The following is a 13,872-nucleotide window of genomic DNA, read 5'->3' on the forward strand; positions in this document are numbered from 1 at the left end:
GTGAACTATTTTCAAATAAACTTGTGGGTGCTCGCTTCCCTCTCGACAGCGAAGCAAAAACTAGAAATAAGAAGAGAGGATTATGGTCTTAAAAATCCCTCAATGGCTTTTTTTACTTTCTTATGTTTCCTGCTGAAATTTGTCCACAAAGTATATTTTCTTATTTTGGCGCACTGGAGACATGCCATCAGAGTTTCAGCTAAAGAGCTTTTGTCATGGGCTTTTCACTCTTTTCTCGACAGTCTCTTGAATGGGTGCATTCTTATTTTCCTCCTCATTTTGCCTTATCTTTGCCCCTGGCTTTAAACACAACCCGCTGCTTGAGCTCTGCTTTATGAGGTGTGACAGTGAGGTCTGGTTGCTGAGGCAGTCCGTGTGGACTGGAACTTAAGGCTTTACAGTCAGCCGGCTGCGGTCGGGGTTTTGGAGAGGACTTAAACTCTCTTCACCCCTATACAGTTCCTCGTATACAGGAACTGCTTTCATTCTGCTGAGCTGGCATAAAAGTGCAGATTGGAAGGAGAAAAAAAAAAAAAAACCCAGACCTGCCTTCCTTCAACCTCTGCCCTTAATTGCATACACACAGTTGCTACCTTTTTAATGATAAAAAGGATGAAAGAGGAAGAAAAGTAAAAACAGGTGGTCATAAGCTTCCAAAATCTTCAGTTTCAACAAGTCTAAAATCATTTTTAAAGTGTAGTTTGGCATCAGGTGTTCATAGCTCAACTTCGTCCTCGGTCCTTTCGAGATTTAATAACCGGTTTTATTTAACCCCCCCCGTCTCTCCTCCTCTTGTTGTTTTCCCACCGGGCCAGTGGTAGTTCCCAGGTATTTGTCCGGTGTAGCGTGGTCGGGAGGCTGGTTCTGGCCTGTGAGAGACAAAGGCTGCGCGCCTCAAGGAGAGGGATGAAAGGAAACGGGGCTGTGCAGCCACTCCTTTTTACAATGGGGGAACCTCCTTAGTGAGGTTGTAGAGCAAATAACCACCTTCTCTCTTCCTTTTTTTTAACAGGCACTGAGAGTGTGTATCTTTTTGCAGTAGGCAGAGTGCTGTGTGTGAACATATAGATGTGTGCGCAAAGAGGAACGGGTATCCTTTATGTCTGCGTAAAACGTTTTTTTTAGGCTTTCTCTTACTTCCACCTGCTTAGTTTGGGGCGACAGATGGTGCCTCTCGTTGAAGATGTTTCCGGTATTACGGTTTGTTTTGGTTGTGGTTTAAAAAGTTACACATTAAGGAAAGTAGCACAAAAGAAAGCTTTTAATGATTTAAATGACATTTTTGAATTTAAATTATTGATTATAATGGTATTCAAATATTTTGCTGATGCAAGAGTGGCAATATCACAATTCAGCATTTATTGCTTTCTTCATTTACCAGTGGATAGTTCATGTTGTCACGGTCATGTATGAAGTACCACAGGATGAAAATATTAAAATGAAAGTGCTAGCACCTCAAAAATGTATTCATGTACGGTACTTGAGTGAAACTATGTTGTTACTTTCCAGCTCCAGTTTTATCAAGGATTTATTATTCCATGTCGCATTTTGTCTCTCAGTCGATAACAATATTTTGCCACATTGTTACGGATCAGTTGAATTATACAAAAACATCTCTGGCTGCTCAAACCCGCTGGCGCTCGGTCTGGTGTTGTCATCTCGGGAGGTAGTCAGGGGGAGGGAGGAGAAGCCGCAGGAGTCTTTTATGGCTCCGGCTCCAGAGACAACCTGTTCTCAGCCACTTCTCTTCTGGCTCCTTTTTATGACATCATAAATTCCTCCATTTCCTCTGGATATAAAGGACATACCTGGCCAGTAATTGTCTGTCTGGCCCTCTCATCCGTCAGTCTCCATCTACTACCGGTGACTTCCTCTAGAGCCAGACTCTCTGACTGTCTGAAGATGCTCAGATACTCTTAGATCTGGACGGTGGACCAATAAAAAGTGGTGAGCGAAGGGGAAAAGAAGTTGTTACTGCATCTTTGTTGATCATTTAGGTCAGCGAGGAGAGCTAGCCTGGCACCCGTGTTAGTGGCTTCTCTGCATGCATGTGCACTTTAGACCGACAACAGCGGCCAACTCTTAGACCTGGTGATACCTTGTTGTTTGTTGAAGACTGAGGATAAAGAGCAGAAAAGAACGGATCAGGGGACGAAAAAGGAGTTTCTTTTGGGGGGTGGAAACAAGAAGCCCTCAGCGCCCACATTCATCTGATACACTGCTGGGGCTCCTTAGGGAGGCTGAAACAATACACGCACCAGCACGACAACATTCCTCAGGGTTAAAAAGGTCAAGGGTCACCAAACGACCCCACCCTGCCAATCCGTCCCAGGGCATTAACTTTGTGCCTTTTTGTTTTTGGCTCATGTCCTGCCACTTGTAGAACAGACTCTGCACCTTGTGTTACAATGTGCCCTTTACTCTCTGATAGACTGGGTTGACACAGGGCACTTTCACGCTTTCATAATGTTTGTTAAGTCCCCGTTGGCTCAGGTAGAGATAGTTTAATTGTACAATGTGCCAGTTCTGCTACACAGGAGAAGACAATCAATTTGCTAGAAGCGGCACAGGCCTTCAAATTAAGTTTTTTTTTATTTTTTTAGATTCTTTGGCCAAGTTACACAATATACTTTTTTAGAATTATGTCTGCAGCTCCCAGCCAGATGTTGGGCAAGCCCAGCTCTGTAAATGTTTGAAAAGGAACCACCACAAAGCAGTCAAACTGCAATTATCCACAGTTTGAATAGATTTAAATGGCCACTTCATATAATGAACTCATCAGGGTCAAATATTGGGGCCGCGGGCATTGTAGGTCCTCAGTCATGTTTGCACTCCCTTCTGAAAAATCCTGGTTCGGTTTTAGTTTTTTTTTCCTTCTTTTTGTCTGAACACCACAGCGCACTTCAAATAAAGTCTGAAGTCCGCCATTAAAGTGGAGCGTAGGCATGGAGTGGTGTGTGAGGCCCCCAAACAGGCAGGTCTGTTAGTCATTACGGGTGAATGTACAGTATACACCGGAGTGGACATGCAGCTACATTAAAGTCTCGCCCACGGCCACGTCGGACCACCCCAGAGACGCACCACGGGCACTTCCTTCACCCGCTGCCATCGCTCAGCCTGGAGGGGAAGCTTGTTTTGGGATTTCCGGACATTAATTATCTGTTGATTAGGAAACTTACTACTTGAAATCAGATTCATTGTGAATTTATATAATAGATCGTCAAGATACCCAGAAAAGCTTTCTTCCGTTGTTTCCGTACACTGTAAAAAACCAGACATGGCCTCCTCACCGTTTTGTCTTTGTCTGCTTTTGTCTTCTGCCTCCAGGTTTTCACATTGTGCCTCCTGCTTGTGACTCCATGAAGATCATTTCCATCAGGTGTGTGTGTGTATATATGTATGTATATATATATATATATATATATATATATGTATATGTATATGTGTATATATATATATATATATACCGCACACCATCATTAAAACGGCTTCATGAAATCCTTAAGTTTCTCCATTCCTGAATATCCACCATGTGTCACATTATTTTGTCCTCTTTCTTAGAGGAGAGGCATCACAGAAAGATGACTATAAAGCTCCCTGAATTTTATATCCTGCACACTAAATCTGCTTACAGTCGAGGAAGGAGACATCGCTCTCTATTAGTCCGCACTTAGAAATGAAAGCCTATCTGGCTGCAGCTGTGGCGGAGCTCCAAAGATGGGGACGTTTATTGTCGGGAACAAACGGAGGCCTTTTCATTTTGTCAAGCAGCTGACGCCTCTCCCCTCTCACTCTTCCAAAAAAAAAAAAAAACACTTTTCTCGGTAATGTCGAGCTGCCTGCTCACGCAAGAGCAGGAGACGGCGAGAGTTTCATCGCAGGAAAAAAGATAAAGTGCAGAGTCTGTTGGTGATGGGCTCAGAGAGAGGAAAGGCCCGGCTGTTTGCCAAAGGATGTAATTATCCGCCATTTCAAACGATGATCTCGCTCCATCAATATGGTGTTTAAGTGTGTGTGTGTGAGTGTGTGTGTGAGAGTTTCTGTGTGATTTGATCTCTGGGTAGTACCCCCGGTGTAATGTTGAGACTCTGGCCTGCAGCTTGGCCCCATATTTAAGCTGGGTTAGCTATGATCTCTCCCCCCCCACACTCTAACCCCAATCCCTCCCCCCTGCGTGATCCCACCCTCCCGCACACGCATACACACACATACACTCTCTTCACACAAAAGAAATATTCAGCTGTAGAGAGAGGGGGTCTCTCAGAGGGCGCGACATTGAATTGGGGGGGGGGGATTAAGAAGAAATGGCTGGCTGACACTGGGGTTGCCATGGCAAAGCCCCCCCCCCCTTCTCTCCCTCAACCCTCCGCATATTTATCGTTTTAGGTCTCATTGTGGGGTGAGGCGTGTGTGTGTGTGCGCGTGTGACTGATAGAGAAGGGGAGATGTAATATGGCTTATGAATTGAGTCTCTTATCTGAGCTGCTTCACCGTGAGAGAACAGAGACTTCTAGTTCACAGGCTGCAGTTCAGACACAAGAGGGAAAAAAACCAAAAAGTCACCAAAAACTTTGTGTTTCATGTTATTTACTAAGTGGCACACTATTCATTATTTGGCTACATTTATTTTTATTTTTTTAATGCTCATCCAAATAAATAAATGTAGATTTTTACATATTCATGAAGGAAAGCACGCGGTGAAAGAATGCGGAGGCGATAATTCAAAGACGCAGACAAAAAGCGAACTGTCTGTTCCATGACCTTCTGAATTCTAGCTGCCACACCGCGGTGCATTACTCATTCATTGTAACCGGTGCGTGTGATCATGCTAGCCTGACGTCTGCCTCGCTCAGCAGAGTAATGGATGCAGGTCTCGCCTGCTCAATGACATCAGCGCACTAAGCCGATGAAACAGTGCGATGAATGGCCGTAGATCAGCGTTTACCCTCCTGACGTCAGCCCCCCGGTCTGCGCAGGAGCGCGGTAACACTGTCGGGGAGTTGTTCCCCGGCTCTGCCCTGCGTCTGACAATGGGAGCTCTCAGCCTGTGGTCGGGCGATGGCTGGGGTCTGAAAAGCTTGGCTGCACAGTGGGACATCGCAGCATTGTTCTCCGGACTAGAGAGTGCAGCGTCTATTTATTCTGTTTATTCAAAATATTTATTTCTTTGTGAACCGTCTCTGATTAAAGCGTCGGGTCACTCGAATTTCAAAAACTGAAGCCTGGTGTCATATATATATATATATATATATATATATATATATATATAATGAACGCAAATATTTTTGGTTTAATTTTTCTTGATCACCCCAAAACAATGAAGGTGATTTGAATTTGATCTGCGTAGTTTATTGCATTGAAACATTACTTTTATAAGGCCCTGTGATTATTTAGAGTGGTTGGGACTTTGTTTCTGGAAAGAAACGTGTTTGAATCCTAACATGTTTTCTTAATGCTGTTCCCTTCACCTCTCTTATGGGGTAACAGCAGAAATCCCAGAGACGGATATCTGAAAACCTGAGCAAAAGAAAACCAAATATGTTATGTAGCTGCTGTATCTGCATTTTTTTACAGACAAAAAAAAAAAAATGCCGTGCAACATCAGTGCTAGCATCTTCCTCTTCATCTGTGTTTCAGATGCTGTTCCGGACAATTTTGAAGTGAAGATGAAAGAAGGACCTGCGATTAATGAGGTGGTGGTGATGCAGTAAAGCACATCCTCTCAGTTTATGTTCCAGCTTCAACACGCATGCTCATGTATAACATAACCAGAACCACGTTTGCCTCGTGGACAGTGGACTCATTCTGTCGGTGTCCTGTTGCATTACATCCCTCTGCTGTGCGACCTGGCCTCTGGGGTTTGAATCACGTCCTCGGCTCTGTCCCTGTCCCCTGCCTGTCTGACTTGTCTGTTCTCCCCCCCCCCCCCCGCTACACCCTGCCTCGTCTTGTCAGCTCGGCTCACGGTCACAGTCCTGCTTGCCTCGGTGAACATTCAACGCTGTCGGTGAGTTTTGGTATGGATCACATAAAAACCATCGACCGTTGACTGTGCCCCGAGGCTTGCCTCTGACGACGTCGGGAATGAGCAAAAAGAAAAAAAAAAAGAACAAAAGGGCATGTGGGCGCATGCAGAATCTAGAGAAGAAGACGCACACACACAAACGTGACACTCTGTTTCCGCTGCACCCAAAGACCAAAGGTCACAATCAACATTCATTGCTGTCGCTGGGTTGGACTGTGTAGAAAAGCTCGCTGAACAATGAGTGCAACTGTGGCCCAGATCTGCCTGACTCGCATCTCAGCCAATCAGCCGACCGGATGTGAAACACCGATTTTTTTTATTTATTTATATGCTTCTTGTTTTTCACTTCTATTTTCTCCTCTCCTTCTCCCTCCCCAGCGCTGGATGGTCTTCGGGGGGTGAAAGAGAGAGAGAGAGAGAGAGAGCGCGCGATAGAGATAGATAGAGACACAAATAGACTCCTGGTGGCTTGCATGTCCTCATCCTCCTCTCCTCTAATTGGTGGTTATGTGTGCAGCAAGGGGGAAGGAAGCGGAGTGAATGTGTAATCATTTGGAGTCTCTTCTCCTTCAGATGTTTCATCCCTCTTTTTTGTTTGTCTAATTATATACAGAGCTCGGATAACTGAACTGTGCCGGCAAGAATGAGCGAGTGACAAAGAGAGAGGGAGGACAAAGGGGAAGCAAAAAAGGTGGAAAAATTACAGCACCAGTCAAATTATTATCTCGTTTTTAGTACATTTATTCCAATATTCTCCCTGTTGTTGCCGCTGCAAATGTGCCGGTATACAAGCAATTTGAAAAGCAAGGTTGTTTTCACCGCTCTGACTGAGGATGTCTCATTATCTTTGTTTGAGCTTCATGAGAGACTGTCTGGTTTGTGTGTGTGTGTGTGATGATAGAAGACCTGTCTGCTGATCTCAGAGTGCAATATGTTATTTTCTTTCGATACCAGAGCAGCCTGCTCCCTCATGGGAAAACACAGGTCTATAACCTTGTCCTCCTCCAGACGTCGGGGAGCGGCCATGCTGCTGCCATTTCCCACTGTACCCATCTGTAACAACTCTGCCACACTGTGTCCTTTATCAGTAATTCACGTGATGTAAACACACACGTCGTGTAGGAATGTGTTTGGCAAAGTGTGACTGATTAATTCATTAATAAAGCAGAATCAGAATCCATGCGTTAGTGTCTGATGTGATTATTTACGGTGGGGATTCTTCGTATAACTCATATTCGGTGACTCCAGAATGTGCTTCTGACTCCCATCTTTCCATCTAACAGGATGTACTCCCGCTGTCGTTTAGTAACCCATGTCCCGCTCTCCCCAGTCTCTCTGTATTATTCATAGAAAAGCACTCTGCACGCTGGTGCAGAAGAGTGGAGGTGATGTAATAGTGGCTGCGAGCGTGGCTCCAGACTGTCATTTGGGATGGATTCATGCGACAGGAGAAAACGCTCATTTGTTCGGCTTTGTTGGTGTTGCAAACTCCTACGCCAACAGCTGATGGCCAATGATCGGACACGAAGCACATCCATGACAGAATTATATCTATCTTTTAGCAGTTTAAATACAGAAAGTCACATTTCAAAGACTTGAAACTCTCCCAAAATGTGCAAGTGTTCAGATGTTGAAAGAGAAGAAAGAAAGAGAGCGGGGATGCTGCTGAAAGTCGACATCATTGATTGACGCAGCACTGAACAGCGTCGTGCTGTGGGGTGAACTATGTTTACTGACAAATGGCACTGAAACCGCTAAACTTGATAAAAGTGTTGCTGAGAAATTTCATTTTTTTTATCATTTTACACGACTTCTTCTTTGAAGTGATAGTACCACCACCTAGTGGTCAAAGAGTTTATTACATAACTTCATGCACACGCGGATCTTTGACTCTGTACTTTGGAAGTTACATGAGAAAAGTTTACAGGTCATTAATTTTCACAGTATAACTTATTCTGTTTTATGATTTTAACTGGATCTACGATGTATTTTCTACTTCTTTGATTAAAAAAAACAACTTATACATACATATACTGTGTATGTGAATGTATATATGTATATACATTTGTATATATGCACTACTGTTTACAACAGAAACTCCTATAATGAAACACCAGCAGCATTTCACTTCCTCACAGCTGATGTCAGCGTTTAATTAATACCTGTTCTGCTGCTTCAAATAAACTGCTGTCACTACTTCCTCATGCTGATGTCACAGGTTTTCCACTGCGTGTTTAACTATTTGCTATGTTTTGATTACAGGACACAAAATCTCCGGAGCTGGAATTTTTCACGGCGACAAAATAAACAAGGAAGTTAAGACAAAAGAAATGAGGCAAGAGTGCACCTGTGTTCATTTCAGTTCGGTGTAAAGTTTCAAGAATACATACACAGAGTAGTGTTTCCATTAAGAGACCTGTCACAACTTATTTGGGGTTTTTTTCAACTTTAATGATTTTATATTTAAAAAAAGCATGTGCAAATACAACATTTTACAACAGCAAACAATATGAAAATGTTAAAATAATATGATACAATGCTCTTACAACTGAGCTGATGCCTGTATTAAAATGCTTTTTTTAATTATTATCAGCAGTTTTGTTGTACTAACTTCAACCCGGAGTTCACTGAATGATAAACTGTGGAACATCACTGGTTACTGGATAACAGGCAGATAAACAGTTTGGGCTCCACCATCCATCTTCAAAAAGCAGAACAACTCTACTGCTGCGCTTTTGACGTCTTGTTGTGAACCATTCGGGCTTTATTTCTGCAATGACAATTGAACAAGTTATAATTTCAGCCATTCTCTTGTGTAAATACATTTCACGGCAGAATTAAGCTGTTTCTTTGTTCTATTGCACAATTTCTTTGCTAAAAATCTTACCCCAAACGGTTGATGTACTGCATCACCCAGTTGAGAGCAGGATTCATGCACGCTTTACCCTTCTTTGTGTGGAAACTATATAAAAGGTAAGAAACAAAATGAACATGAGTACACTTTCAATGAATAATGGTGCTGTGTCTTGTGCTATTTATGTTCTGGTTGAGAAGTAGGAGATACTCACATGATGGCATTGATATGACATGTTTCTGTGATGGTCTGGACCGAGTACCCCTTGATCTTAAGAAATGGTATTTTGGCTGTCATGTAACTTCGACAACATCCGTAATGCCCTGTGAAACAAGGAAAAAGATGATTAGATGCGGGAAAAGAAAGAGAAAAGTTAAGAGAACTTTTTCTGTCTATGGCCAGATATCTGAGCATGACATTAGATAATACACCAATGAGTAAAAACAATGGAAAAGAAAGAAACACAGAACATACCAGATGCATTTGTTATCATCAGACAAGCGGAGAGGAGTGTGAGCACCGCCACTGTAGCTTTGATTGACGCCATGTCTTCCTCTGTGTTGGCAGCAGTGACTCTGAGCTGAGCTGTTGTCTCGTCTGTCCTCAGGTGGAGTTGTTAGAGAGCTGGTGGTGACTGAGCTATTGATCCTCCTTTTATATTTTTCAGAGGAACAGGGAACTTCCGCTGAGATCAGTTGAGATCTACACACATCAAGTATTACACCATCATAGAAAACCCCCCCTCACTTTCCCCAATGAAAGAAAATAGGGGAAGATGTGGGGAGGAATACATCACACGCACACACACACACACACACACACACACACACACACACACACACACACACACACACACACACACACACACACACACACAGCAGTATTGCCATTGTGAATAAGATAGTGTTGTGATGATTATTTGTGTGGACATTACCAAATAGATCACATCAATTTGGAAAAATTCCCAAGTAGGAAGGACTGTTATGTTGTTGAACATTTTACGGTGTTTAATTAAAGGTAAAGTTGCAGGGGAAGAAATAAAAAACAACTAATATGAACATTCAGTGTTGGAATTTTCGGGATTTTACCGTCAATATGAATGAATTAATATCACTCGCATGTTGAGTCGACCAAATGTGAATATATAAATAATAGAACATCTGATTATACATGCGTGCACGTACTATTTCAGGTAGAATATTATTTGATCAAAGAAAACAATCGGAGATTTAACATTTAGAGAGGATGAAGAGATGAAGCTCCACTGGAGACCTCGTTGTGCACCGCCTAGATGTGGACCTCCATAAGTAGGTTGCTTTGAGGTTCTTTTCTAGGTCAGAGGAACACGTATTTCTCAAGCAGCATGCATCAAAGTGAAATAGGTCATGCAACACTTTTAATAGCTGTGTAATTGTGCATCACAAACTTTCCAGCAAAACCACACCATGATTGCAGTACACTAATTTCCTGCATCGTGCATTTTTAAAGCATTGAAACTCAACTGTAGTATTGTCTCTGATGTACTTTAGCAGTGAGACAGAGCTTACACGTGATACTCACATGTACATATGTACATAAAGATGTATTGGTCACTGTAATCGCTCCTCCTGTTCAGACTAGACGTGAAGTGTTTCCTTTCCAGTGCGACTCAAATGTGGGTGACGGTGGACAAAATCCAAATTTCTCATTCAGCTGAAGTTAATATAAGGCATCAGAAGTTTGTTAGTGAAATGAAGTGTTCCGCTTTTAAAATAAAAGCTCTGTGAATGTACCTATGAGCAGATGGGGAGTTTTGCTTTAAGACGGGCTTTAAAAAAGTAAAACACAACTTTAAAAAAATCATTCCATTAATGTATGGGATATTTTAGGAATCCAGGTTTCTGTGAGAACAAGACATCAAAAGACACCTACTCACAGAAAGAAGAAGAGGGTTTCAGCCCACAGCTCCGCTGTGATCTTTCAGTGTGTCTTCTCACAGCCCACTCCAAACCAGTCAGAGGAGCTGAGACAAAACACAAATCTGCCAGTGAATGAACCAAAGCAGTTTGAAATGACCAAAGATTCCTTTAGGGCCCTTTTGCTAATAATACGAAGTTGATTGAGCAGACGTTTTGACTTGTCACAGCAGGAAAAAGCACATCTGTCACTCATAACATGAACGATTGTTCTGTCCTGTTGTCCCAGTAAAGCCGTGACAGTGAACCAGGACCCTGAAACTAAAGGAGCTAAAACGATCCAGTCACTCATTTTATACCCACTGAGATGTGTCAAGATGTCTTTTTCTTGATGTAATCATGTCCTTAAATGAATGTTTTGCACACTGAAAAATAAACCACAGTGTTTCGATGAAAGAGAAGATATTTTCCAGTATGTTTGGACCTTTTGTCATACGTGTGTTTGATTTGACTCTGACTTGCTTGCCACTACATTCACTTGGTAATCATATCTGCATCATCTCAACGTTTACAAATTTGTGTGAGCGATGGCGACGTGTTATATTAACCAGTAGTATATTATATTAACTGACACGTTATAAAAATCGCTATAAATGGTAATTTGATATAAGGACAATAAATACAATGAAAATGACGGTCATCATTGCAAACAATGTATTTTTTTATATACGCTGCCTCATCATGTTGTTGGCGTGCGGAAAAAAGGTCAGCAGGATGTTGTGCTGCGAGGTAGGGGTTTGGGGTTCCTGTCAACCTTTGCTATTGCACGTTGAATAATTCTGGTTCCAAGTTCTCTCTTGAGCAATAGATACCGATCTCAATGAGTCCACCATGTTAACAGTTCTGTAAGAAGTATATAGATATTGTACTTGGCAATACCAACGTAAAAATACTGTATTCTAAGTAAAACTATTCTAAAAGTATCATCAGCATATACAGTAAAAACATCAAGAGCAAAAGTACGCAGAACCGCTCCTCACAGAGTCATGCTATTGTTACAGTCAAAATGAACCGCGTCATATACAGTTGGGCAGTTTTAACTGTGGAAATATGTCATATCGTATAAAATGATCACCTGTATTGTGTGACATTTGAACCTGCAAAATAGTGGAGAAGAATAAAGTAGCATAAGATTGAGGGTAAACAAGTACAAATACCTCAAATTTGTAGGGATATTTGAGTACAGTACTTAATGAGTACGTAGTTACATTCCACGTCTGCTTATTACATAAAGTTGTAAAATAATGCAATTTGAAAGGAACTGATTTAATAGTGTTTACATTCAAAGGAATGAACACCGTTTATTGTTCTGTACAACCTTTTTTGTAATATTAATCAAGTCAACATAACAACATGCAGGTATCTTTAAAAAAAGAAAGTGTTTCACATGTACAGTACACTTCATCTCTTAATTGTTCTCTTGTGACCCAGAGAAAAGGGGGTTTTGTACCACTCTTGTGGTTAAAAGTACGCAATGCCCACTCTTCCTTGACCCAGATACATTGCAGCATCGGTATTTCCAATACTTTCTTGCTCTGTGGTGGGACATTACCTTTGGCATTTGAGTATTTAAACTTCACTGAGACTAATGCTATCAGCTCATTCCGTCTGAGAATCCAGATCAGAAAACCGATATCCTGCTGAAGAAGAGCTGCGTGAGGATGGCCAAGCTTACTGTGTGCGTCTCTGTTCTACTGGTGCTGCTGGTGGTGCTGAGTGACAGCAGTAAGTGACTTCAGCAACGATTCACTGCACATGATACATTTCACTTATTTATTTAGGAAATTACCAGCTGTTGCCTGTATTTCTCTAGATTATGCACTGTTTTCACATTAAAGTGTCTCTTTTAATCTTGCCTCTTTTATGCTGAAATGTTTGCAATGTCTTTCTTTGAAGGTCCCATTTGCTGCAGACAGTACCAAGAAAAAGCAATCCCTGTGAAATTTCTGAAATACTACAAAATCCAGAAGGACACAGATCACTGCAACATCAAGGCAATAATGTAAGAAAGATTAACCAGTGCTTCAGAAGAAACACACACGACTATAACAAACAGAGATGTTGGCTCTGCCATTGTAATGCCTTAACTTCTTCTGTTGTCTTAATACAGTTTCAGGACTTTGAAAAACAGACCTCTCTGCGCTGATCCTGAAAGAGAATGGGTGAAAGATGCCATGAAGTCTGTACCAGAGTAAGTTCATCTCGGTATTCAACAAATTTCTGAACTAAAACACAGAACAGGCATCAATATTGAGTCAAGATGCAACAATCTGTGAATAGACTCAATGTGACGTTTTCCTTTTTGTCTCTCCAACTAGAAAACATTGAACAGCATTTTAACTCGTGGGGATCACCTGAGCCAATCAGCTAAAAGACACAAAGACATACAAGAAGAATTAAATGTATTGTTTTCGTACTGTGTGTACAAGAGGTGAAAGCCAATAAAAACTATATTTTTGCATTCACTTTTTCTGTGTTCATCTAAGTACCTGAATCTGATGTTTTAAATAGAAATGATGAAAAACCACAGTACAATTTCTGTATGACCATAGAACAATTACATTTTTTTGCTGAAATGAACAAGCATTAGGAGTACTCAGGGATCCAAAGTAAAAGCCCTTTCTGATCGGCTGAAGGAGGAAAGGAAGGAAAGAATGACGAAAAGAGAAGAAGAAATAATTGAAGGACTGAATACACTGATAGAAAAAAGGGAAAACACAAGAAAGACATGAAAGACAGAAAGAACGATGGGGAGAAAACAGGGAAGTAAAATTGCCAGTAATACGAAGGACAGTGCTTCAGTTTACATATCCTCAGTTGCCACTTAACTATATTGCAGTCTACAACAACAACCCTGCAACAAACCCCAACTTCATGGAGGTTCGCTTCTTAAAACTGTGTTTAATTGCTGCATTTACTGTATTTCTCATATTTAGTCTACACTCACTGATAATAAAAACAACAGGAGGACAGCATATTGGAAGCGTCCCTTTGTATAACGCAATGAAATTCACAACAGCATCACAAACTACATCCTC

The 13,872-nt window shown here is 41.6% G+C and overlaps 2 protein-coding genes across 2 annotated transcripts; one reads left to right on the forward strand and one right to left on the reverse strand.

Annotated features, from left to right (window-relative positions):
- Positions 1-8,507: 8,507 nt before the first annotated feature.
- Positions 8,508-9,487, reverse strand: ccl20a.3 (chemokine (C-C motif) ligand 20a, duplicate 3). The gene is made up of 4 exons (XM_079284312.1): positions 9,354-9,487; positions 9,094-9,202; positions 8,913-8,987; positions 8,508-8,795 (listed from the first exon to the last, which is right to left on the reverse strand). The coding sequence occupies exons 1-4, from the start codon at positions 9,424-9,426 to the stop codon at positions 8,747-8,749; spliced, it is 306 nt and encodes a 101-aa protein (XP_079140438.1). The 5' UTR covers positions 9,427-9,487; the 3' UTR covers positions 8,508-8,746.
- Positions 9,488-12,451: 2,964 nt separating this feature from the next.
- Positions 12,452-13,240, forward strand: LOC306789623 (eotaxin-like). Its single transcript, XM_079285651.1, has 4 exons — positions 12,452-12,559; positions 12,731-12,836; positions 12,945-13,025; positions 13,153-13,240. The coding sequence occupies exons 1-4, from the start codon at positions 12,496-12,498 to the stop codon at positions 13,160-13,162; spliced, it is 261 nt and encodes an 86-aa protein (XP_079141777.1). The 5' UTR covers positions 12,452-12,495; the 3' UTR covers positions 13,163-13,240.
- The last annotated feature ends 632 nt before the right edge of the window (positions 13,241-13,872 follow it).

This window comes from Melanostigma gelatinosum, assembly GCF_949748355.1.
Source record: "Melanostigma gelatinosum genome assembly, chromosome: 15".
Classification (NCBI taxonomy): Eukaryota; Metazoa; Chordata; class Actinopteri; order Perciformes; family Zoarcidae; genus Melanostigma; species Melanostigma gelatinosum.